This window comes from Mus musculus, chromosome 5 (assembly GCF_000001635.26).
Source record: "Mus musculus strain C57BL/6J chromosome 5, GRCm38.p6 C57BL/6J".
NCBI lineage: Eukaryota > Metazoa > Chordata > Mammalia > Rodentia > Muridae > Mus > Mus musculus.
In genome coordinates this window covers 54,085,968-54,113,808 of record NC_000071.6, presented here as the reverse complement: position 1 = coordinate 54,113,808, position 27,841 = coordinate 54,085,968, and the positions used below count along the sequence as shown (strand labels likewise).

General features: G+C 39.5%; 1 protein-coding gene across 3 annotated transcripts in view; it reads right to left on the bottom strand.

The window, feature by feature from the left end:
• The window catches only part of Stim2 (stromal interaction molecule 2), a 122,535-nt gene that overhangs the window by 7,249 nt on the left and 87,445 nt on the right, over positions 1–27,841 (bottom strand). The window contains exons 4-11 of one of the 3 annotated variants that reach the window (NM_001363348.1): positions 11,123–11,234; positions 10,121–10,236; positions 9,239–9,416; positions 8,411–8,588; positions 3,939–4,106; positions 3,670–3,693; positions 3,172–3,272; positions 2,699–2,937 (exon numbers count right to left, since the gene is read on the bottom strand). In NM_001363348.1, coding sequence (NP_001350277.1) covers positions 2,699–2,937; positions 3,172–3,272; positions 3,670–3,693; positions 3,939–4,106; positions 8,411–8,588; positions 9,239–9,416; positions 10,121–10,236; positions 11,123–11,234 — 1,116 coding nt within the window. The remainder of the gene's footprint in view (positions 1–2,698; positions 2,938–3,171; positions 3,273–3,669; positions 3,694–3,938; positions 4,107–8,410; positions 8,589–9,238; positions 9,417–10,120; positions 10,237–11,122; positions 11,235–27,841) is intronic. The other 2 variants (NM_001081103.2, NM_054083.2) reach the window with 2 other exon arrangements.

Genomic DNA, 27,841 nt, shown 5'->3' with positions numbered 1-27,841 from the left:
CTACATTCTACTCTGAAAGGATTTAGCAGATACTTAAAACCTGGGGAAGGAGGAGTAATTCCATCCTCTATTCATCAACTAACAGTTTCTGGGGTTTCTTCATGTAAAACTACAGACAGTCTTATTATGTGTATTAGACTCTCTTCCTTTGCGATTTACCTTCAATAAGTGTGCTTACTGGGCATTGTTTCAAGCATAAGGAACACATAGCCAATAAAGAGATCCTTAAATGAAGCACCTTCATCCTACCATAGTACACTTCAGGCTAACAGCCTTTGTTTTATAAAGTTCAGGACTTACAAAGCAAAATGGAGCACCCTACGTGGCCACTAGGTGGAGGCACAGCTCTCCAATTCTATGAGCGATCAGATTAATTTCTAAAACTTCCTATAACATTTCAAACCAGCTCTTGTACTTTTTCACACTTACAAGTATAAATGTCTATGTATATTACCACAGTTATTTAAAACATATGCCAATTATTCACATTTAGTGTATCTTCTTTTAATGGATCAAAAAAAAGTAAATAAAAATAAAGTTTTGCCATTTCCAAACTCCCAAAAGTGCTTCTAAAAAGGCAAGAAAAAGATTTAACTAAAGAAATTGATCTTCCTCAAGCACAATTATGATTCTCAACAATTACATATTTTAAAGAAAAACTATTTTTAAAAGGCTTAGTTTTCAAATAAATATGCACTTATGATTTCAGTGTTATATAAGAGCACATATATAAGCCAATAAGCAAATAGACAAATTCAAATTGCAAGCCAGCTTGAATACAGACGCAACTCAACCATCACCAGCTCATAGTCCAGACAAGGAGACAAATGAGGTCTCCTGCTTCCAGTGTTCCCCAAACTTACAAGCCAATGCTCTCCCTGGGAGAGTTACTGCCTCCTCACCCCACTATGCCAGTAACAGACTCAAAGCCAGGGAAAAGACAAAAGCGGTCCCACTGACCGGGAGTTATCTGTCAGATTAAGAGCTGGATTTGATCACAACTCTCTTGTATAATCAGAACTGTTCTAACAGTCTCAGGAAAGCTGCAACATTGAACAGAAAAGGCCAAACTGGAAATTCTCAGATAAGATGGCTTGACTGTCATCAAAATCTAATAGTTTGAGATGTCAGTCAACCAAGAACTAAGCTAACAGAGTTAGTTCTCCACTCTTCAGAGCTTCATTCTATTGACATGATAAAAAAAAGAAGTCCTAAGTATTGGAAAAATAGACCAGGCAAGCGGTAATAAGGGTAAAGAATAATTTCTAATATAAAAACCTGTAAACTGAAAACATCTGTAACTGCAGAAAGTCAGGAGTTCAAGCATTCAAATTTTATCTTACCAAGATTGTTCTCTACAAAGTAAAACACAAAAGCAGAGCACGCAACACTACGCAATATTAACACACACAAAAGCAGAGCACGCAACACTACGCAATATTAACACACAAATATTAATAACAAATATTAATACAAAAGCTCCCTTCCGAAGGACTCACATTCTAGAAAAACATTACGCTGGCGTACAAGTACAGTCCTAATACTCAGAAGGCTAAGGCAGGAGGCTAGCCTGAGCTACACAGCAAGGCTCATCTTAAAACAACTAGCACATCTTACGTGCATGCATATATGTTTGATACATACACATATACAGATCACATCTAAGTTTTCATAAACAAGCACAGTTGAATTTTGCTGAAGACAGAAAGACTTAGTTCTCCATGAGTTAAGCAGAACAGGGCAACACTATTAATAAAAGAATGCACTGAAAAGCAAAACAAAAATATTACCAAAAAAAAAAAAAAAAAAAGGAAAGAAAGAAAGAAAAGCCTTGGGAATGGGACAAACCATAAGCTGACAGAAGAGTCAAGCACTGACTACAGCAGAGCCAGCATCCAAACCCAGCTCCCAACACTTCCTTCTCCTGCAGTTTTCCCTCAGAGTTCAGCATGTCACTGATATAACCATCAGCAGTCATAAAGCTGTACTCCCCTTTCTGATGTGACTCTCTCAGTTTAACTTAATGGTAAGTAATGCTTAAAAGCAAAGCCCTACCATGAGTTAATATGACGACTGTTGAAATATAAATGTGATAAGTTATATAAATTAAGTATCCATACTTCTTGATCAGGTAGATTTCTAAGACAGAATATATAACACACATACAAAGAATATATGTGAGAATGTATGGGGAAAAGAGAAAAATATGTTAAAAAGTAGCAAAGAAGAATGTATTTTTCCCCTTAAGTTTCAAAGTCCATCACTCCTAAAAGGTCGTGTCACGTACCTACTTTAAAAACCAAACCTAAAGGGATCTGCAACCCTATAGGTGGAACAACATTATGAACTAACCAGTACCCCGGAGCTCTTGACTCTAGCTGCATATGTATCAAAAGATGGCCTAGTCGGCCATCACTGGAAAGAGAGGCCCATTGGACTTGCAAACTTTATATGCCCCAGTACAGGGGAACGCCAGGGCCAAAAACAATGGGAATGAGTGGGTAGGAAAGTGGGGGAGGAGGGTATGGGGGACTTTTGAGATAGCATTGGAAATGTAATTGAGGAAAATATGTAATAAAAAAATAAATTAAAAAAAAAGAAATGTAAATGAAGAAAATACCTAATAAAAAATAAGTTAAAAACAAAAAAAAAACAAAAAAAACCAAAGCAGCGCTTGAACTCTTTACTGAACACTCACCTGGAAACTGTGGCACGATTGGGGGTGTGTCTTCATCGAGGTCATCAACTCCTCCAGCAATAGGGTAGGGTGGAATGGAGACTCTAGGCATCACCACCCAGCTGTGGTCAGAGTACAGAGAGGAGGTGAGACTGGGGAGCCCAGAGTTGTGAGCTATCTGAAAGCCACAGATCTTCTCAATCTGCTGCCAGCGAAAAAGCCGTTCTCGCAAGCACGTGGTCAGCTCAGAGAGGGCTTTCCTGAAAAGTCAACGGGTGAATTACTTATCGGACTGAAGCCTTCAATATGACAGTAAAATTAAAACAACAGGACGAGACCGCAGAACCTGACTGATGAGAGGAAGAAATTATCCAATCTCCGAATCAGTATCAATTATGTCATTACACATGCTTCACTGATTAAATACACATATCTACATAGTACATGCACACAGCTGAGCATAGACAGACAGACAGACAGCACAGCATTCTCACTTGGCTTCCAGAATCTTGTGGTCTACTTCGTCCAGGGAGGAGCTGTGTGCAACGTGCAGGGTCCCAAAGACTGTGCTTCTCTTCTTTTTAATTTTTTCTGCCTAGACCCAAAAGGTAAAGAATAAAGCTAGGTTCAGGAAAATGACTACTTCTATAACCAGCGAAGTTGATCCTGGTTTTGACTCTATTAATCATAAAACCAGTAGAAAATTATCAGCCAAGATACAGACATGTTTTCAAAATCGGAAAACAGATGAGAGAGAAAGCATGCTGTCCTAAGTCAGAGACACTTAAAGCTTTGCTCCAGAGAACTGTTTCTCAGATTTCTGTAGCCGCCCAAGACCAGAGTCTTCTATTAAAACCAACAGAAAGACATTACAAATCCTACTGCGATGAGGTGTTAGTGAGTCGACTATGCATTTTTCCAGAATTCAGATTAAGACTCTTATGTCACACAATTTAATGAACAGCAAACATGAATTTCTAGTAACTACTAACCTGCAGGAGATAGGAGGCAGCGACCTGGAGGAGAGAAGCTCCGTATAAAACGTTTACAATAGTGGCAAAAGTCACAACTGCTCAAGGACTCTACGGTAATTTTGAAAGCTATATACGCACTTCTCTAGAGAAAGTAATTTTACTTTAAATCCAATAATTGCAAGAGTCAACTTAGATGACAAACTCTAATTTTAAAAACAGAATCTTCAAGAAGGGCTTTTACTGAGGTCTTTGAATTCCAAGTAATTGATCATGAAATAAGAGACTACCTCGTCCTTAGCGATGGCTAGCTGCATCTCAGCATTTTGCCTCTTAATATTGTAGTACTGTACTTCAACTTCGTGTGTTAGCTGAAGCCATTTCTGTAGTGCGTCAGGGACAGACCAGCTGCTTCTCAGTTCAAACTCCTTTTCGGCCTTTTTTAGAGCCATGCGGACCTGGAAGGATGAGAGAAAGAAAACACAAAAGGAAGAAGAGACTGAAATAAACATTGGTGCCAAAACAAAACAACAACAACAACAAACAATTCAATTATGGACTTTACAAAACCCTTTTAAAGTCCCTAAATCTAAATGATTTATTTCAAAACTAGTGCTGCCTTGAAGTACATCATTAGATTACTGAGCAAAGCTGAACCTACAGATTAGTGAAGGGGCACATGAGCCCACACACACATAAACTGTGGAAATGGTTTTTTATTTTATAGCTGTCAAGCTAAGACAAATCAGACACAAAAGAAAACAAATTAGGAAATATATAAATTACTGATGACACTTTCCGCACAGCGCATTTTTTGGTTCCCTAGGATATGAAGCAATACCCACATAAACCAAGCGGACTTTCAAGGTCTCCTTCCTGATGCCCTGTCTGTTCTTTCCTGCGCGTCTCCCACTACAGCCTGTTCCACCCTGTCTAGATCACCCACTGCTCCTGTAAGCAAACAGACACTAAGTGTGAAAAAACTATGTGCAAATTTTAAGAAAGTCAATTCTGGCCAAGAATATATTTGATTTTCCCTGTGAGAAACTATGCATTGCTTTCCCTGTAAGGATGAAGTATTTTTCCCACATACTATTTAAGGGCCAGCCAATTAAATAAAGGAAATAAGGTGCTGATGTGTTAAGTGTGATAAATGCTAAGGAAAAAAAAATATATGAAGCGAAGCCCCAGTAAGAAAGTGACAAAGAAGGAAGAGAGACTCAGTTCTTGGAAGAGCTTACTTACAATCTGGGCAGGATGGTGGGACTGGCATGCATAATGAAAACCTCCCCACCAGGCCACGGGGGCACGGTGGACACTGATCCTGGTGCCCGGCCCATGACTACGCCCACAAAGCTAACTGAGCTAACTGAAACTCCCTCCATTTCTAAACTAAAGTGCAGAGGGATGTTTGATCTGAACAAATCCAATTGATTTAAATAAACCTTTCTGTTTGCCAGAGTAAACTAAGAATAGGACTACACAAACTTTTGATCAAGAAATAGAACAGCTGTTGGGCAGTGTAGAAAAATATTTTAAAACTCCAAAGTTAAAAAGAAATCACAACAGGACACATAGTGTATAAACAAAAAACAAAACAAAACAAAACAAAACAAAACAAAACAAAAAAAAAAGGGTTGCAACTTGAGACATTTTAAAAAAAAGGCTTTTTCAATAGAAGCAACTTCTTAGGTGACACTCACCTAGTGTGATTCATTGTGTAATGTACATGGGACAATGTGGTGTCCTTGCTGATATCTCTTGAAGAAAGAGTGTGAAACCAGGCCCTGTGACACACAGCCCTACAGAACACCACAAGCAGACTACAGCAAGCCTTTTCTCTCCCAAGACTTTGAAACTAAAAATTCAGTGTGATTTAAATGTTCAGGATACTACATATACACAGAATCTCAACACATTTCACTCATGCTACTCTCTACAACCCTAAACATTTTCCATCAAATTCTCTTAAAATAGTTAGATTATTTTGCACAGAAACTTTGTATTGGGGCATAAACTGAGGCTGAGCAATGCTTAAATTAACTATTAAATAATGTGAAATTTATGTTCATCCCATACTAGCAACTGTTCAGCAGCTGTTATTTATAACTTTGTTATTTGATCGAAATCTTAACTCTGTTTGAATTATGTTGTTATCCATGAGAATGGTCAAAGTCTAATTAGTTAATAGCATTTACAAATGAATTTAAGGTTTAAAAACTATATCCCTCTGGAACATTGAAAACAACAGTAGAAACATGTCAGAAAGAAACAGCCCACATACCTCAAACCTAGCTTCCAGACCTGGTTTGACGGATTTGATTGGCTGGAAGCCCATGAAGCTTCCAGTAAAATTCATACTTTTGAAGATCACTGCCTGAGACTTATATTAATAATATAACAATTTTAGGAGCAAAACCATTGATATAAAAATATAAAGTGATGTTAGTTACCCAAAAGTCTTCATTTAAAGAAAATAATACCATATTGATCATTTTTGAAGTTATCTCCACTGGGGGGGGTATATTTCAACTATATGCAATGTAGGGTACTGTATAGATAACGTAAGTTAATTTCCCAGGTTAATCACTTACTTCCTCAGTAAATGATGCTTTGAACAGCAGTAGAGGAAATCGAAGATTTGAAATTAAACACACAAAAGCTTGCCTCTGTTGAATAACAGTGTGTAACGCACAGAAGTGGTTATGTCTCTTAGCATTCTATAAGGGGTAGTGCTCAGAGCAGGTCCCCTAGTGCAGACACAAGGGTTTCTGCACACTGACTACTCAAGGTGGCGTTTCTTACCAATACAATCATGTTGGGCTGAGTTCTTCCTAAAGACCCACTGTTCTCCTGTAAGCCACCCTTGACTGCCTCGGGATGACATGAGGATTGTGTTTATACTGGCACAACCGGAACATCACATTCCGGTGACCCTAGGGTCTACAAAGGCATGCAAAGCACTCTATGGCAGAACCAGAGATAAAAGGAGAGGCAGTCACCTGTCAACCCTGTTCTTACGGCAGTTAAGGTTCGCTCAGGGAAGGACAGACAAGCCCATGCTTCTGTAAATACTCCCTCCTCAAGGACTCCATAAAGGAACTGAATCAAACTCATTGGGACAGCCAAATAATCAGGTGGAAAATAAGAAAGTAGGAGGAATGGGTGAGGGAGGAAAGGGCAGGAGAGAACAGAAGAGGGTAACTGGGGAGGGACGGGATGAAACACATTAATACTGTATGATGAGAATGAAGCAATGAAACCACAGTGCAGGGTAATTAACATATGCTAATAAGACAAAAAGTACTACTAGTTCCTCTGGGTTACTTCCTCCTTATAGGAAAGTTAGAGGATGAGCTAGCAAGCTGTTCATAGTCCTGGAACAAGCCAACCGTCAGGCCGGGAGTATGAACTAGGGCATACCTAGTTCTTGGAGGCGTTAACTTTAGACAGGCCTTTATTGTTAACTTCTCAACTCTTTCCTACATTCTGGACAGAAAGGTTTGCCAGTGAGATGGGCATAACTACAAAATACATCTAAAGGGCAATTTTAATTGCTTCTTAAAAAGTTTAGTAAACTTTATATTAAAAAACCTTGCAAATAGATAAGAAAAAAATCACACTCAAAAATTAACCAGACCCAAGCTTAATGTTAAGTAAAGGGAAAGAGATTTAAAATGTTATTTCGAGAGAGATGTAGTCAGCAGCAACAGAAGAGACCAGAGTTCAGTCAGACAGATTCTCCAAAAGGACACCTTAGAAGAAACAGTGGTGCTCAATAAATGCATGTGCCCAGAGGTACAATTAAAACTCATCATATAATTCTGATCTTTGACTTGGCAATAAACTGACAGGCAGTACATAAACAGTACACAGTGAGGCAGAGAACTTAGGGTCTTTTCCCTGCTTTACAACTAATTCTGAACAAGTTTCCCAATCCTATCCGATTTCTTAGTTTCTCCATCAATAAATGGGTAAGTCAGAAAGTGAGATGGCGTTAGAGAGTGTGTTCTGAAGACGAAGGAAGGGCCATCAGACAAGAATTCCAGGCAACTTATGGGATGATAGATGAAAGGAAACACAGACTGCAGAAGGACAAGGCCCTGCAGGCGCACTTCAGAGTGATAATGAATCTATATTTACTTATGCCACCAAGCTTATAGTAATTCGCCTCTGCAGGGACAGGAAATTGATACACACGCATGCCATGAAATCCTTCTACAATCCTCCCTTCTCTGCAGCACTGTGAACTGTCTGAATGTCTACTCCATCCTACTTCGAGCAGCTGAGTGGAGGAAACAGACATTAGGAAGGACATCTTTGCAGATACCTTTGAAGACTTCAACAGACTGTGTTGTAAAGCCATCTAACAGGTTGGAAAGGGATGACTAATAGAATCCTTCACACCTGCAGCCTGTGGCTTTAAAGAAGCCCACAGTAGAAGTCCTTTATCTTACACAGTGACATTAGAAACAGAAACTTAGTACAGATCTAAGTAAACACCTCCCATGAACTCAAGCCAACAAACCTAGCAGGACGCAGGATCATAATGCTGCATAGAAGCAGCAGCAAGCTGGCAACTTCACCTTCCGGCTACCCTTTTGTTATTTTTAAAATATGAATTTGATGAATACTAAAAAATTATTTGTTTATTAGCCGAGGAACAGCAGACATGACATCATGGATACAGCAAATGGAACAAAAGAAAAAGGGCTGGTGGCCCCTGGGAGTAGCAGCTGGGCCACTCCCACTAGGACGGTACCTGCTCCAGTTCCTGCTCTGCATACTGGCGCCTGCTCAGCTCACACTCTGCGCCCTCCCTCAGCTCCCGCAGCCGACAGGCCTCCTCCTTGGCATAGTTGATTTCATCCATCATTTTCCGTTCCAGATTTTGCTTTTCTACAGCAACAGTTCTGTTTTCTTCCTGTGCCTTTTCAAGTCTTAGAGAACAATACATTTTTTAAAATGTATCACTTAAGTATCCAAAATTACATTTCAATGAAAAATAACTGTTTCAAACAATATTATACTTTTTAAATTTATAGTATATTATGAATTTATAGTATTTCTATTAATCTCAAATTAGGGTAAATACCAGGCAACCTATTATTTATCCATTTTTTTGTTATCTTGGGCTCACAAGGATCACAAAAAACAGTCTCTGCAAAAAAGACTTTAAAAAAAACCTTATAAACATTTAAATCTATTTAAAAGTAAGGTTCAACTACATTCTACCTATATCTGATTTGCTTCCTATGATCTTCTACACATTTATTCCCAAATTTTAATTCTTCAAAAATACAAAATGAAATAAACATGTATTCCTAATATGAACACTAACCTAACCTAAATGTTTACATGCATATTCATGTAACATTTCACAAGCATATTTACTTATGTGACATCAGAGCTAGGACTGGTTTTGGTAATGAATTTTGTATTATTCTGGATTTTGAGAGAAGTTTTTAGTAGTAGAAGCTGATCCTGATCTCACTAGCTACACGGCCAACAATGGCCTTGGCCTGATCCTCCTAGCCCCACCTCCCAGCGTTAGCCACCACGTCCATATGCAGTGAGATGCCTCGGTTACCTCTCTTGTAAGTCCATGAGACTCTGCTCTGCAGTCTGCAGACTCTCTAAGTCTTTCATCATTTTTGCAACATGTTCCTTTGATGTCTTATTTTGTGTATAAGCAAACCAACAACCCCCAACACCAATTACTATGGAAATTGTGAGAATAAAATCCTTCATCCAGTTATGAGGTGGGCCTACAAAAAGAAAAAAAAGCAGATACTTAAATTAATTTTTGAGTGTAATACAATGTAAATATACAGAAAAGCAGACTTCCAAAGCAAACAAAACTAAATATCTCCTTCCACCAGTTACAAATTCTAGCTTTATAAAATCACAACTCTTCAAACAATCAGTATGCTTATTTGATCTATCTAATATACAAGACCTGCAGAAAGGCAAAGAAAACCACATATGGCTATAACAGGCTTTCCTTGTTGTGATTGATCTCCTGCTACTGAAAGAAAACCCCCCAGAGAGAAGGGATCCCATAACTTGCTTCTTCCATTTCCTTCAGTTAGGCCAGGTCATTGTCACTAGGCACAAGCTGGAGAATCAGTCACTCACAATAAAGCATTTCCTCAAGTATGCGGATTGTAATAAATTACTTTCATCAGTGGTCCATACTGCAGACAACTACAGTCTCGGGGGGGGGGGGGGGTCTGTTTAGATTTCTGCTTCTGAGAGGTTCTCAGGTCCGCCACAGTTTCATAGCTTTTCATATTAGAAACTAGTTTGAAAATTCCTATTTCTATGGCAGAAAAGCTCATCCTACAAGCCACATTTCCTTCATGGCTAGCAAATGGTTCTTTTTGGTTGCCTGTTCCTCTCTATTGTCTGCTATCTGCAACAGGAATGAGGCACACTGCACTCTGTATTGCTGAATGAGAGAAATACTAACGTGTCAGAGGCCCAAACAGAACCACATCCAGGGCTTTGAGTTGGAGTTTCTGTCTGTGACTTCGGTCGCTGATTTTCAACTGGGAAATCATAAATGAAGTTTCATGAACTGCTATCCTGTATATAGAAAAAATAATATGCAGTAAACAAGGTATTTCCAGTATATAAATTTCAATACACAAGCAACATATTTACCAGTTCACATACTGATTATCATTGTTGAAAGCTCATCTGTGATACTGAAAGCCTTCTGCAGGGTAATAATTGTACTGCTATATTGATGAGCTACTGTCTTCTGAAGTTATTTTCTATTATAACTTACTAAAATTGCAAAGTTTATGAAACTGAAAGTATTTTATAATAATTAACTAATAACTAATGTCAGCATTTCACTATCATTTCACACACACACACACACACACACATAAAAGTAAAATTACTAAGAGACTTACTAAATATTTTTAATAGATGTTAAAAACAGTTCTTACTTGAGGAGCTTTTACCTAGCAGCAGCTGAAAGGCTCTCACCACACTCAGTGTTCAACTGTTTCAGATGAACAATGTACACTGAAAACCACATTGAAGGTAAGAAGCCTTTTTGGGTAGGTTGAGGGGAGAGGGATTCACTCAATGCGCACTGCCTGGGCAGGTTAGAAGGAGGAGGTGAGAGAATACTCGGTAACTTGGGGGCCTGCTAAGTTGCTGCGTGCACACACTGATAACAAAGCAAGGTAAAAGGTTCAGGAAAGATGGTTCTCTGACCTCTACACACATGCACTGTCATCTGCACTCTAACGCCACAAACACGCACGCACACATACATACAATACGTGTATACACAAAGAATACATACACAATAAAATAAGAAAAAGATAAAGTGCTTCAAACAGATATATTTATAGTATTTGGTTTCTCCCATCAGCCCCAGCAGTATCTTTCAGATTTAGAATTGAAAGGTTGCATCTACATCTCATTTCTCAACGCCCTCTGGGTGACCACTGACCTGGGGAGTGTTGTTCCCTTCACATTATTATCCCTAAAATTCTTCTCATATTGTGGCAGTTCAACAAATTCTATTAACCACTGCAGGGTATCCTCAAGTGTCCAATTGTGAACTGTAACACAGAAAAGAAGGTATAGTTTAAAGCACACTGCTTTCAAAACTAAGATCTGAACACATCTACATATGGGAGATTAAGTTTTCAATTAGATGTAATAAGTGGTAGTAAAATAGCATCTAGCATCCTATGGTAAGCTGAAAATAGTGAGGCCCACCCCTGTTTTCCCAAATGTGTACAATCTAAAACAGAAAAAAAGACATAAAACAATTAGACAGACTGCAGTAAAACTAATTCTAAAATAAGCATTAATACAGAGTTTTTAAAGGATGAAACAACCCATTTCCATGGGTGTAACACCTTACTAGATATAGACTTGATTGGCACTTTACCTAGCCCATTAATGCATCTAATCAGAGAACCACCCCGTGAGAGTCAGGCCACTGTAAGCACTACAGCATACAGCAGAGAACAGATGGGGAACTTGTTTACCCCTGTGAAACCTAGGTGCCCTGGGCAAAGATTCAGGGGGGGGGGCAACTTAGAAATGAAGAAAGATGGGGGAAGGAAACATTTAAATCATGCTAGTCATTAAAAAATGGGAGGGGGTAAATGAGTGTGTGTGTGTGTGTGTGTGTGTGTGTGTGTGTGTGTATGTGTGTGTGTGTGAGAGAGAGAGAGAGAGAGAGAGAGAGAGAGAGAGAGAGAGAGAGAGGATGTGAATGAGAATGAATTAGGTAAGTCCTCTGGCTTGACTACATCAACTAAAGCCTACAATAAAAGCCATAGAATTCTGAAGATCTGATGTAATCTTGCTGAGCTGTGTTTGGTCTGTATTGTATTGTATTTTAGGAAGAGGCAGAAAGTCAGAGAGGGACCACATTAGGAAAGACTGGATCTGAACACAGGCACACAAAGATAGAAGCTTACTCTATAGCACTTTGAGAGCAACAACCACGAGCAAAAGGATAAACAAGAAGAGACCATAAGAATTAAGTTGGAGGCTTTTCTCGGCTTGCTTGTGTAAAGGGTAAGCTGTTCCAACGGAAGGCTTGAGAAATGGAGAGCTGCATGCTGTCTACACTTAATGTGACGACTGGGGAAAACCACAGCAGAGGGCAAACGGGGCTGAAGACAAGGAGGAAGTGGTAGGTGCAGTGCTGCAGATCCATCTGTGCACAAAGGCTCTAGGAAAAGAGCATTCTCATAAATTATAGAAAATGCTAAATGCACATTTGCATGCAATGTTTTCACACTGCCCTTTTCAATGATCTTTAAAGAAAAAACAAGCAAAGTATAATTAACTAATAAAAACCTTTAAAAACTGTATTGCTAAGTGGCAATTTTATACTGAGACAAAGCTCTTATGTTCTCTTTCTGACACATCTCTACCCTCACACCTGTATATGGGCTGAGCCTGCTGGAGCCACAGAGACAAACAAGTGAGGCTACCAGCCAGCAGCCCAGCCCTAGGGGCCTTCCGCTGAACCTAATCCAGTCAAAGTAGCCTTGTTACACGAAGGCTTCTTCCTTCTGCGATGCATTACATGGAGAACTGCCCTGTCTGAATGCCAAGAAACCCACAGCACAGCTGCAGTGCACACACCCACACAAAACTCTCAGCCAGGAAAACAGGATAAGATTCTCTCTGCCTTTGGATTTTTCAATAGCAAAAAAACCAGTCTAAGCAACCCAACACATCAAGTTTCCAAGGAGACCAGATTCAAAGGAAGAAATGCAAAAAAGCGCACGAAACTGTCCAGTCCTAATACTACTCGACCTGAGTGGACAGCTGTGCTGGTCTAAAATAGCTTTGTTTGTAAAACCAATTCTCTTTTGAATGCATCTTTAAAACAATACCATCCTATCATAAGACAGAGTTACTTGAGGGAAAGAATTGGCTTTCCACTTGATGTCTGGGTTCCTTGCAAACAGCTTTTCTTCTCATTACCAGGACATGAGAAGTTTTGTATTAGCTCCCTCTGCTCCAAATACTCTGCTGGTCTTTCAACCCCTACGGTGGCTCCTTTTTATCCGTCCTCAAAGACCTGATATGAAACCGGTTTGAATCCTATCATCTTCTGTATTTTTGTTGAATCTTCCTTTCTTAGCTAAATTCAGTTCTTCATAAGAACTTTTTTCCCCACAGAATTTAATTAATTTCAATCATCTAGAAGAGAAGGAATTCTTTTAACATCTGCTTTTCCACTAAAGGATGTATAAGTTCCTTACTGAGCACTCATGCACAGTTTGCTGGGTGCCACTTAACTACTGAAGTAGATGAGACTTAAAGAGTGAGTACTGTTCAACCTAGGCTTGTTTGCATAGGAGATCCCCAGTGACAAAGAGCGACCTGAAGCCGCCCCATCCCTCTGCCTACCTGTCACTGACTTTGGAATTGCTTACCAAGTATTTTTGCTCAAAACTGTGCCAATTGCTATAGGCTGACATTTCGGTGATTTTCAGCACACTTGGGAATGGAAAGAGACCGTTGCCAAGAGGTGTACCTGAGTCACAGAGCCACCGTAGCTCTTTAACTCAGGCTAAGTTTTTGAATAAACAGAGTAATAAACTGAGCTACTTTAAAATTCTGTCTTTCTGATTCCGTTATAACAAAAAAGGGCTGTTGTCTAAAGCACTGTAAACTGAACAACCAGCCCGGAACATTTCATTACAGAATGCTGACAGGGAAGATCGAATTCTAAAAATGGCTAGGACACCAATAAAAACTGTTGCTAACATTAACTATGTACTACATACCAGATTTATGAATGTTATTTCATGTGGACACTGTAGCAGCTCTGAAAGCAGTACATTTATTCCCATGCTGAGCCTACAATTTTCTCAAGGTAGAACTCTTAATTAGGTATAAACAAATTAGTAAATGGCCACAGTAGGTTTCAGAGCAAGCTGTTTTTAGAATGGCAGACACTGCACGATCTGCAGCTTCTTAAAGATGCCCTGTGTCCTTGTGGACCCTAACACTCTTCAGCTGAGACTGGCTTTCCCTCTCTTTTCCATTTGCCTGCCTTGTCCTTACTCTCTCTGACTCAAACTAAGAACTCCTTCCTCTAAACATTCTCCCAATGCCCAGTTCAATATTGCATTGGTCTCCTTTGTATTCGTCATCATCTATACATGGATCAACCGTGAGACAAACCAATATACATGTGATGTGACTGTCCTCACAACCTGCCCTCTGATGATGAACACTAAGAGAAGAGGAACTTAATTTTTATTAAAGTGGTTTGCATTTATTTTGTGTGTGTGTACGTATTTATGTGTATAGATATGTGCAAATAAATGTGCACATGTATGTTGTAAGTGTGGAGGTAAAAGGACAATTTTCAAGAGTCAGTTATCTCCTTCTACCTGCAGGTTTCAAAAGTCAAACTCAGAGTTGGCAGCAATCCCCTTCCCCTGTTGAGGCATCTCATCTGCCCAGGACTTATTATTGTCATCCAGCTAATTAAGGAGGTTTTTTTTTCTAAATACACACTTACACATCCATTTCGACATGTACCCTTTAGCTACTGAGAAATGTAGCTGCTATCTCTAGATTCTATAAAGAGACACCTGGCCAAGAGATCATACATTTGATTACACATGTCTATCAACTGATAACTAGAATATGAACTCTGGTCCAAACCCATTGTACTATAGGTAGCTTTTGATTCAAAACACCACACTAACACTTGAGATATTTTCTCTTAGAAATTTAGTGCTAATAGCATACAAGTATAAAATGTTACCAACAAGTAGTCTACTGTAAGCAGCTGCCTAAGTGGACTTGCAGTTCTAGAGATGTCCGGGATACACAGGGGCTACACTAACGTTGGAAGTAGTAACATAAAAGCGCAGGAGAGTTATGCTAACTTTTCGTGATAGAAGATATGCCTGTAAGTTGGGAGAGGCCCTCTAACAACCTGAGGATAATATTTCAAAGAGCGAATAGTTCAGGGCTTCCGTGCTTCGTTTTGTTGAAGCAGTGTCTCTGTCCTGGAGCTTGCTATGAAGCTCAGGCTTGGCCTCATACTGCAGAAATGCACCTACCTCTGCCTCTGCAGTACTGGGTGGTAGGAAAGGGATGGTGAACAGAACCAGAGCTCCAGGAGAGGTAGCGGAGGGTACAGGATACAGTAGAAAGACAGCAGCTGGAGATTCAAAGCTTTTGGGGTTTTTTGCTAACAAGGCAATTTCTGCAACAGTAAATGTAGTTCCTCGGTTGAACAAAGAAAGACGCTGTGTTGCATCAGCCCCGCCTACACTCTACTCGCCAGCCCTACCACAATGTAACTATTTTGGAACAGAACTTGAAAAAGAGGAAAACTAGGTCTAAGAAGTGAAAGCTTTTGGAAAGCATGGGGTGCGAGAATGAGAGTTAAGAGATAGGAAGGGGTGGACACAGCCTTCAACAGAGAGGCCACCTCAGCCCCGAGAAACAGCCTTCTAAGAATGCCATGGGCCACGCTCAGGACACAGCAGCACACAGCTGGGCTACAGCTGGATCAAACGCCCTAGCTGGCAGGGATCTCTGCCCCTGAATTCTTACCTACCTACTGGTTCGACAAAATAGCACGACATCTAAGCTGTCTTATTTTGCTAACTACCTGCTAGAATGTCGTGCCTTACTATATCGTGGGCGTCCATACTACACGAGATACTATTATATTCCACTGTAAAATTATCATTTTAAGTATTCGATGAAGATGTAACAATTCTTCCTTTGAAAAGAATCAGTTCTGTTCTGAATTGTCTACTTGTGGTCCTGGAGTTGTAATAAAAAATAAGCAATACTACTCTCAGGGTATCTCATTTCAAAGGCGCACTGGAGAATCCTTGGTTGTAGAAAAGATCCCAGAGGCCTAGAACATAATGAAAGCACTAATTTACACATGTCAGCTGTCAGGAGTGAAGAGCATATTGTGCTTTTGTTCCATTCCCCGACTTAAGTATACCTGATACTTACAAATCAGTGTGAAATTCAAACTGTAAGAGAATATACTATACAAATCACTTGTTCCTGGCATCCATAAAAATCAATCTTATAAATCCTATAAATTTTACAAAGCCAATGCAGTCACTAGCCTTAGAACTTACATTAAATTACAGGCCTGAAAATAAAAAAGTTTCTAAAGTCTCATTTAAAATTTAAGATAAAATTTTAGTTAATATTAGCCCTCCAAATCTTAAAGATGTTCATAAATTCATCCAAACAGTAATAGAAAAATAACTTCTAATCATAAAGCATTTGTGTATGTAAAGATACAGTGACAATTTCCAATTAACTATGCTAAAAGATTTCTATGGTAACATACTTCCCATGTTGAATTCTCATGAAATTCATCAATACTATGGATATTAGTATGATATATTAAAACTATATACATATATATTATATCAAAAATGATATTATTGTGACTTTTGCCTTATACATCAGGAAGCTATGGATCAGACAGTTTAGTAATTCCCCAATTCATACTCCAAGTAGGTAGTGCATATGGAACCAAAATTGCTGTGGGTGTCAAAGCTCAAACTATTGACTGTCGTGATCTTCCTCCTTCCCGTACCTTTTTTCATTCTGAGAAAATCTCAAACTACAGCCAAGTTCACTGTTGGCTGCAGCAGAGCTTGACCAGAGTGGATATATAACTCTGCCTAGCTATTAGCTGTTGTTGCATAAACAGTTACAGGCTTATGTTCTCAGTGTCAAGAAACAACTGGCAGAAGAGTTACTGTAGACAAGTGCACTTCTGCCGTGATTAGCTAGGACAGTGGGTCAGTTCTGTAAAACTAACTACACTATCTTCAATTATAGCATGAAAACAACCCTATAAAATACCAACAGGTTGGTATAGACACAAGGGAGGAAAAATCACAATGTTATTTAACATTGTCCATTATAAAATGTTCAGTGCTCGCTGTTCTGACATTTTTATAAAAGTCTAAAGACATGATGGCCAATGTTTGAAACAGTAGCATGTTTACAAATATATTCTAAAACAATGTACCAATACAGAATTTATTAGAATTAAATTCAATTTCAAATGAAAGACTTTCAAGTTACAAAGCCTCAGGAGTTCTCATTACACTGGCAGATGTAACTTCTCACAGGAAACTTCAAATAACCTAAGCTGTAAAAAGGCAGGGCTCTGCTAATGAATCTTTAACCATTTTTTAAACTTTACTAAACATGAGAGAAAGCAACTCCTTGTATAGAGGTGAAGAAGCTGCAGGCCTGCTCATCTCTTCTCAGTTGGTTCCATGGACTATGTACACTCGTCACTTGTGACTGACACCATGACAACCAGCTGCCAGAGAAAGGTTTATCTTTAGAACAGGGCCAGAATGTGAGTTCATAGTTGCACGTCAATCAGCAAGACATGTCTCTGACATGGTCTAAACCCCTGCATCATGCTATATTTGGACAGCTAAAGCCATGCCCTGAACTTGGGAAGGTCAGGTATTAGTAGTTGTGCTAATACCTACCCTCGTGTATTCCTTGCCTTGTATCATGTAAGAACTTTGCAGAATTTTTAGAACTCAACATGATGTTAGCAAATGTCTGGATATTCAAAATTTAAAACTAAGCCGGGCCGTCTAAACTGAGATTTTAAAATTATGTAAAATTAAGTATATTACCAGTGGTTATGTCCATAAAAAATGGTGAAGAGCAATAAAGGCATAAAGAATTCAGAAAAAGTATAGAAATTATTCATTTAAATATGTCATATGAACATAAACAACTGGTTTTATTTTATCATCACAAATATAGGAACTAAAATACCATGCAAGAGAAGTTTAGAAATGTTTTCTTTAAAAAAAAAAAACTCAAAACAGCAATACACTCAATGACTACAAGAGAAAGAAATGTTTAATCAAGTTTTCTTAAACATCTCTGTGTGTGTCACAGAACAAATTTATGATCCTATGAAGAGAGTGGCTAAATTGTTTATGCATTTCCCCTCTGTATCCAGATTTCTTCTTTTAATACTGAATTGAGGCTATGGCAAGATGGCTTCACATTCAGCAACTTGCTCCTCTTGCAGCTGAGCAGGGTTCAGTTCCCAGCACCCATATCAGGTGGCTAACAGCTGCCATTCACGCCAGCTTCTGGGGATTTGCAGCCCTCTTCTGGCCTCCATAGACACTGACATGATGACTATCTTTTTTTCTTTAAAGACAATTTCATACCAAATCAGTCTCTTTAAAGATGGGTGCTGTTTCCTTTACCCAAATAATTTCAATATGTCAACCACTGTGAAGTACTTAAATAATGAGGAGTTGCCAGTACGTGAATACATGACAACCGATTCTGTTAAACTAGGAGGACAGGAAGAGGTCAGCGCTGAGTAATTGAGTGGCATTTCTAGATAAAGTAAATTTCTTCTAAAGTGTGGCTGTGTTTTGTAAAGTGATGAACATGCTATTTTCTAAAACATATTAAACAAATATATATATATATATCTAAGTAATATCTTTAGAATCTTTGGTTTTATTTTCTGCCACTTTTCTTTTAAAACTTAAAGTTATTTTTTAAAATATAGCTTCTTCAAGAAAACAGAAACAGCAGGTGGAGCTGGTGTGGTGGGTGGGAGGGCCCGGGCCTAGGAGGAGGCTGTGAGTGAGTGCATCTCCATCACCAAGCTGGTCAAGGACATACAGACCAAGTCCCTGGGGGAGATCATTTGATCTTCCAGCCCACTAAGAAACGTGAGATCGCTGACTTTTTCCAGGTAATGTCCCCAAAGGATTAGGTTGGGGCAGACCAGCAGACCAGGTTAAAGACTTTTGTCACTACTGAGGTGTGGCGGTTTGAGTGAAAATGGCCCCCATGGGCCATAGGGAATGGCACTATTAGGAGTTGTGGCCTTATTGGAGGAAGTGTATCTGGGGGTGGGCTTTGAAGTTTCAGATGCTCAGCTCAGGGTCCACTGTCACTCTTCTGTTGCCCTGTTGTTGGACTGGGATGAAGAACTCTCAGCTACTTCATCAGCACAGTGTTTGCCTGTGTGCAGCCATGCTTCCCGACAGAATGATAGTGAACCAAACCTTCACCTGTAAGCCAGCCCCAAATATAATGTTCCCTTTTTAAAGGCTGCTGTGGTCATGGTGTCTCTTCAGAGCAATAAAAACCCTAAGACATGGGGATTACAATGGTCATGCTGGTCTGAGTGTTAAGTGCCCCAAGAAGGTAGTCACTGCCATTCAAGGGTCCATCATCTTGGCCAAGCTTTCCACCGTCCCTGTGCGCAGAGACTGGGGGAACAAAAGTGGCAATTCCTCACTGTTCCACGCGAGGTGACGGCCACTGTGGTTGTGTGTTGGTGTGTCTTCTCCCTGCCACCACAGTCGCTGCCATTGTCTCTGCTCCCGTGCCCAAGAAGTTGCTGCTGATAGCTGGTATTGCTGACTACCACACATCAGCTGGGGGCCACAATGCCACCCTGGGCAACTTTGCTAAGGCCACCTTTGATGTCATCTCTAAGACTACAGCTACTTGAGTCCCAACCTCTGGAAAGATACCATGTTCACCAAGTCTCTTCATTCGAAATGCACTGACCGTCTTGGGAAGCCCCCAGCAGAATCTATGTTCAGACGCCCCAGGAGCCAGCTCTGGTTACCACATAGGGGCTTTATACAAGAAAAACAAAATGAATTAAGTCTGCTTAAAAAATTTAATATAGTCAACTTGGTATTTCTACATATAGCAAATATTTACCAGGCACATAGAAATTAATATTGGGTGCTGGATAAAATAAAATGCTAGAATACAAGCATTATCAAGACTAAGACTATTGTAGAACATGATATAATAAAATACATTCATTTTTGAGGGAGTCAAACACTCCCTTACCCCAGAAAAAAAGGCTCAATTAAAGAACACCTTTAAGAGCCAGTAAGTTAAGGAGCAGGAACAGTAAAATTGATTATTTTACCACTAGTTAATTTTACTCCCAAGTTAATTTTACTCTAAAAACTTCTGCCTGATCTTCAACTGAATCAATTTTTTCCTAGTACATTTAGTATTTTAAAATCTACTGGTTCATAATTATCATTAGCTACATTTACTTAATATGGAATGTTTTCTGACTTAAGTTTTGTTAGGTATATACAGCCATGGTTTAATGCTATTGTGGCAAAACAACTTTTAGGAAAAATCCCCTCAATTCTGAGTAGTGGCACAATGGATAATATTAAGTTACTAAACAGGCTTATTTACAGAGGGCCTTTGTCAAGGGCTAAAGAGTGAGTTACATAAGAAGGGCGCTCTGTGAATAAAGAGCCTCAGTAAAAGTAAATCCGCACTGAAGGACTCACTCACCCAAAGATGCTGAACACTGCCCTTTAAGGTTCCCTCCAAGTTCTCTCCACATCTCAATAATCTTTCTATTGCTCAGAAGTAGCCAAGTCCCAAAGTTACTACTGACCAGCGCCTGGCTGGTGTGGCATCGGGCTAGCAGCCTTGCAGAAGTCCACACTAGGCAGGGTCTGGAGTGTGGCAGCAGCAGTCTGATGTGGTCAGGAAAGGGGCTATAAACAGTAAGCAAACACGCTGGAGATAACAGCCGATTCGATTCAGCTTGCTGTCGGTAAAGGGAGACACAGAGATACACACACACAGTGAGAGTGTAAGTCCAACCAACTCAACAATGTAGGACTGGAATTGGAGGTGTGTGAAATTATCAGTGTGAAATCATGGTTTTTTAATAAAGAAACAAATACAAACTGTAATGTTTTAAGCTTGACAGTTGAAAAATATCTCAGAATAATATCCTAGTAGCATTCTTGCTACTAGTTTCTAAGTCTGGCACTGAGAAATAACACAATGCATCCATAATACCTCCTTGGGTCAAAAAGAAGCATTCAAGAGCCAAGGTGGTCATAAGGTTTACTAAAGCCAGCATGGGGGGGTAGAAGGCTGAGAGTAACAAATGAAAACCCAGAGAATACAAGAGAAAAGTTGGCTCTGATGGTAATCAAATCAACTCATACAGAAGACGAAACTTGGGAGACTCAGTAGGATGCTGAGTGGATCTTTCCCCGGGGCTACTTCCAAGTCTTGTCTGTTAGCACCCACCATTCTCACATGGCAAGATGCTAATAGTGCACGCTGTTTAAATCTCTTCCAGTACAATGCCAACTAATAAACACAAAAATGACAGACCGAGAAATTGCCATCTGGCAATCATCAGTATAATACTTAATAAAAAACAACAACAACACAAATACAAAAGACAGTAAAACAAGTGGGTGAATATGGTATGAGGAATATGATATTTTATTACACAGTTTTCAAGTTACAGCTCACAAGAATTATCATAACAGGGGCTGGAGGCATAGCTCAGTTAGTTACTTAGCATGCATAAAGGTCTGAGCAATTCCCAGCACTGCAAAAAACTGAGAGTGGTTGAACCACACAGCCAGTTTGATGCAGGCCTAGACCACATGAAACCCTGTGTCAAAAACAAAACAAACAAACAAACAAACAAACAAACAAAACAAAACAAAACAGAAAAATTCTAACAGAAAGATGAAAATCCACTTATAAAAACATAGTGAACACTATCTTCCATACATGACCAAGGTAAAACCACTGACATTAAAACAAACTGACACAGACGACAACAACAACAAAAACAAAAAAGAATGTAATGAAAAAATCATTTCCATGACAATCCATCCACAACTCATAACCTGATCATGCAAATGTAATAAATAAATCCCAATTTAAGGACAAAAAAGCTACAAGATAGCATTTTTAAAGATAACCAGCCAGTGAGTAGGGTATAGGATATAAAGGACTTGTTCCAGGCTGAAGACTGCAGACCTACATGGGCTAGCATGCCCAATCCTGCATTTTTCAGCTATAAAGGCCATTATTAGGACAAATGTGAAAAGAGAAATTGACAGTGGGGTTCTCTGGACAAACAGTGCATGGAAAGTCTTTGTTCTAGTTCTGACAACATCTCTAAATTTGATTTGCTTTAGCTGTGAAATCAAAGTTTAAAACAAAATGTTTATATTATATAAAAATTCTATTAATTTTACTGCTTGTGATATTCTTGAAGAGAGTAGGCAAATTGTTTTTAGTTTTGTTTATTTGGCTAGTCTGGAACTCCCTATGTAGACTAGGCTGGCCTGCAATGCACAGAGGTCTGCCTTCCCCAGCTTCTGAAGTGCTGAGATTAAAGGCATATGACAACACATCCAGCCAGAATAGGAAATATTAACCATGACAATGACAATGACAAACACAGGGCCATTAGCTCCTAAGTACTCTCCTCACTAATGCTCAGCACAGCTGCCTAGGTGTGTGTGGACTGGCTATGAGTAGAACGCTACTAATTACACTGTACAAATGGGAACACGGGGAACCCAGTGATTGAGTTATTCACCTGAGTCACATGGAGATCTGAATATAGCAAGTCAAGTCAGGGCTCTCACTTACTTTGAGAGATTGATCTTGTCTGCTCAGGAAAGGGGGGGGAGGCTTTAATTCGCAACAAAAAGGTAAAAGTTCTCAAACTTATAGCAAGTCTATATTAGCATTCATTAAGAGTAAGTGAGAAAATATACGATGAAAATACATAACACTGGAAATCTTTTACTATAGGTTTCTAGTATTTATATAAAAATAACAGCAACTATAAACAACTGAGATAATTTTAACAACTACAGTTCAAAGAAAAGCTGATTCATGACTTTGCAGTAGGGAATTATCTGTAATTTTAGAAGTCTTTTTAGAAGCATAGAGATTACATGTGGTTAAATTACTAAAACATCTCATATTTGCTTTCAATTTTCTGGGTTGAGCTGACAACAATCTCTTTCTGTTTATTTCATATTATTTTCACTGTTCTAATTAGCTGATTACTGATTCCCAAATATATACTGTATCTCTTAGGCTTCTTGTGACTATATCTAGACATTTTTAGTCTCTCTCTTGGTCTGTCTCTGTCTCTCTCTGTCTGAGTCTGTCTCTCTCTGTCTGTCTCTGTCTGTCTCTCTCTTTCTCTCCCCTCCCTCTCTCTCTTTCCTCCCTCTCAGGTTTCCAGATGTACCAATGAAGAAAGCAACCTGCTATCTCTTTTGAAAATGTTAGAGATGAATCAATATAATTTTATGAAATATAATTCAAAGTCCTATTTAGTTATAAACTATTCATTCTATATTTGATGGCCCATGCAAGCAAAATACTTTATTATCTAGGAATTACTTGTAAACAGAACTGTCAACGAACTATAATTGAATTCTAAATCATAACTAACAAATTTATTTGCAAAATAAAAAAGGTACTAGTGTAAGAACTGCAATGCTGCGGTTTGAATGTGCTTGGCCCAGAAAGAGGCACTATTTAAAGGTGTGGCTTGATCGGAGTAGGTGTGGACATGTTGGAGGAAGTGTGTCTCTGTGGGCACGGGCTTTAAGACCCTTGCCCGAGCTGCCTGGAAGCCAGTCTTCTCTGACTGCCTTTGGATGAAGAAGATATAGAACTCTCAGCTCCTCCAGCCCCACATCTGCCTGGATGCTGCCATGCTTCTTGCCTTGATGATAATGGACTGACACTCTGAGCCTGTAAGCCAGCCCCAATTAATGCTGTCCTTATAAGTTGCCTTGGTCACGTTCTGTTGGTCGTGGTCTTGGTCTGTTCACCGCAGTAAAACCCTAATGAAGACACTGCTCAACTGTCACCAGAGAATGCTGATCCTTCCTTCTTATTAACATAAAAAGTGACTATTCGCAATGGTATCAAATTGGTTCTTAAAAAATGCTAACTAGATCCTACACTAGATCAAAAAGAAAGTGGAGAGCCCATATTTTAAAAAACAAACAAACAAACAAACAAAAAACCTAAGTGAACTACTCTTTTATAACAGAGTGGGACATAAAAGTACTGCTTCTCCTAGAAGTGATGGCTGGCAGCAAGACCTTACCTTTGGAAAATTCATGAAGTGATCGTCTCCTAGACAGCTCTTTGGAGTCTTTATACATTTCAGGTGCATTCACTGACTACAGTGCCCACTGTCTATCCCAGAGAAGCCTCACTGGGGAAAGTCACCAGTGTCCAGATCTAATCCACATGTAAGTGAAGATATAACATACCAAAACCAAAGTCTTGGTAATGACTAGAGTATGAACTGTTTTCCTTCTGCCGTGATGCTGTGGAAAGGAGCACCTGCCTCTAATTTCAGCACTCAGCTGATGCAGGAGGCTATCGTGAGGCCAGTCTAGCTACAAAGGAAAACCCTCTCCTAAAAGTGTAAGTTTATCATCATTTAGATGTGCCCAGTGATCCCAGCCAGTTCTGACCTGTTACAGTGTAAAGTACCAGGCAGTACCTTGGAAAACTATGCTTTAACAGGTAAGGGTTTTTTCTTTTTGTTTTCAATTTTCAAGGCTAATATAGCTCATTTCAATAAAATTGAGATTTACTATACTATTTCAGTATTCATTTGTTTGTTTCAAGGTCCCAGAAAACTTAGTTTGAAGTCACAAGACGGTCAGATTGTTTTACCATGTGGCCCACAGTGCCAGGCCCCACCCTGCATCCATCCTGCATTTTGATCAGCCCTGGTCTGCTCTTCTCAGTCGAGCTGCTTGTGCTAATCTGGTTGTAGGGCTGGGCGCTGCTAGTATTCCACTTCAACAGCTTCTGATCATCTGGGAATGAAGGCAGGAAGAAGTAACCAGAACACCCCAGGGATGGGTCAGGTGTGACTTCCTGGCATTTTTCTAACTAGCACAAGCATGGAAGATGCACCATCCTTGAAAATGCAAGCCCACAGAGACTAAGATCCATAGAATAAGCCTCTAGAAATCAGCAGATAAAATCCCAATAGACAAGGCAGTGAGCCCAGCATGAGCAGTCTAATTATATACCTGCACTTTCCAACTCAGTGAGGGCTGCTTTTCAATTACGGTGGTTCAGTCTTCCTCCATATCAATTACTGCTGAACTGGATCATTCTATTAATACATGGACACACTGGAAGCCTCCCATCCTTTAAAATACAAGTAACTTTTAAAAAACGTTTTTTATTCACGGTTGTATAACCGTGGATGTGAGTGGGAATGTTTACAGAGGCCAGAAGGGCCCAGGACCCCTTGGAGCTGCAGTTACAGACTGTTGTGAGACAACCCTGCTGCCTCGCAGAGCCCCGCAAAATAACCTTCTTTAACGCGTGTCTTCCTTCTGACATCAGAGCCCCAGTCTCTAGTCCTCCTTCAGAAAGTCAACACTATTTACTGTCTTCACTTCCAGTTTACATCACCCATTTCCTTTCATTCGGCCCCATGCACCTGCGGCTATGAAGAGCACGAATAGCCTCTGTATCAGTCCAACCATGAAGCCTGCTGTCCGTTGCTCCAACTCCTCTTTCTGAGGTCTGCAGACCCTCACATCCTCTTGGTTTTCTTTCTCTTTGGACACTTCTCAGTATTCTCTCTCAAATCTTACTGTTCCTTGACCTCATTGCCTTCTGTCCTCCACCTCATCCCATCATTTAAAAAGCTCAGTCAGCATTTTTCTTTTCATTGCCTACGCACAAGCTTATTGACATTTTTCCTCATCATTACAATCCTCCAAATTCTAACATTATAGAAACACAAAAACTTTATTCTTATTCTTGTTCTGTACCAGTGTCCTGAATTCAATCCCATAGTAAATACTGCTGACTATTCTTTCAAATTAGAAAGTAACTGACCAGTGTGCCACCTGTCACCTCTGCTCGTTTACTCCCAGACCCTCAACAGAAGCCCCTTTTTCTTTTTTCACTTTTGTCTTTTTCTTTTTTTGTTCTTTTTGCTCTTGACTCCATAACTGCACCACAACTATAATAATCTTTCCAAAAACAATGGCAAAAATACTTTGTCCAAACTCCCAGACAGAGCTGGGAAGTTGGCTCAGCATTAAAGCACTGCCTTGTAACCAAAAGAATCAGAGTTAAGATCTCAGAACCCAGAGAATTGCCAGATAAGTGTGGCCAGCTGCCTGTAATTTAATTCCCAGAAGGCTGAGACAGAGAATCCCCAGAGCAAGCCGGGTAGCAAGACTAGAGATATGGACTAGCCTTAGGTTTAATTCAGAGACCAGGCCTCAAAGAATAAGGCGAAAGACCAAGAGAGAAAGATTCCCACCATCAATCTTGAGCTTCCATGTTCATTGGTACTACACACACACACACACACACACACACACAGAGAGAGAGAGAGAGAGAGAGAGAGAGAGAGAGAGAGAGAGAGAGAGAAACTCAAAACTCCTAAATGGAGATATCATTACAATATACTTAGGTCTAGACCTGTACTTGGCCCTAAGAAAGCCTAAAGGGAGGCAGGAGATGTGCATCTGACTTATGCTGTCCTTTATTACATCCGAGCTACACGGTTTCCTTGAGTATGTAAACCCATGCCAGCCTTGGGGACCTTAAACTGTATGACCTCTAAGCCTCCCAGAATATACTTCACCGTATCCACCCTTGGCTCACTGTCAGCAAACAGGTCTACAACCAAATACTACTCTTGGGATAGTTGGTCGTGAACTATACTATTTAAATAGCCCTTGCCTTCCCTGATCACTGCCTATCTTGTTACCCTGTTTAATAGTTTAATCACATAATTCAACTGTGCTAGTAGTTACATGATTGTGAATATATCTTTTCACACGTGGAAATTCAAACATATTCATTTTCTTCCTGAATTTGTTGATTTTATGAGGGTAGGATATGTACTTTAGGGAATACTCTATCCCCAATGTCTGGAATAACGCATGTCTCACAGAAAGAACTAAATAAATTATCTGTAACAGAATGAAATAATTATGACTTTTGTCCCTTGCAATCAAGGGAATTGTTGATCATCAAGCTTCTTTAACAAAAAGTATCCATTACTTGAGGTTATTTTGAGTGTCCATGTGTAAAAAGAGAAAAAGAAAAGGAGAAAAAAAAAGAGAAAGGAACAGGGCAAGGAGGAAGGTGGGAGGAGGAGAGGGGAGGTAGACTTACTAAAATAAATTACTCAGATTTTAAAATAAAGTTCTTCCATCAAAGAAAGGAGGAAGGGGGGAGGAGAGGGAAGGGAGGAAGGAAGAGAGGGAGGGAGGAATGAAATATACTATACTGCAATTTCAAGCCAATCAACAAGGCATGCGCAGGAACTGGCACTTAGTTTTGTGATAAAATAAGCCTCCAGCATTTAACATGGTACATACGGTTTATTAGAAGCTAGAGAGATTACATTTAGGGGCCAACTGTAAAAATTATTCAAAGAATCTAGACCTAGCCTTAAAGGAGACTAACTTATCCTATCCTCTTTCAAAGTTTCCAATTTCACTTCTAATAGAGAATGCAGTCTAATATCATGGTCGGATTCATGCAATTAAGCATGCTCACTGAAAACAAACTAGAATAATTTAGACAACTACCAAAGCAGACAAGTCTTCACACTATCTCACACTGCAAGTGTGATACGCTTCCCTTTGTAAGGTCACAGGCTCTAGATCAGTGGGAACACAGCCAGTACAACACACAGAAACCGATGATTATTTAACTGTGGGAAAGCTAGAGCAGCCCTATTGTCAAATTCTGCCACAAAATATTTGGTATTGGTAAACATGGAAAAGAATGTTGTTAGCATTTTATATGCGAACACTATATAACTGAGAAA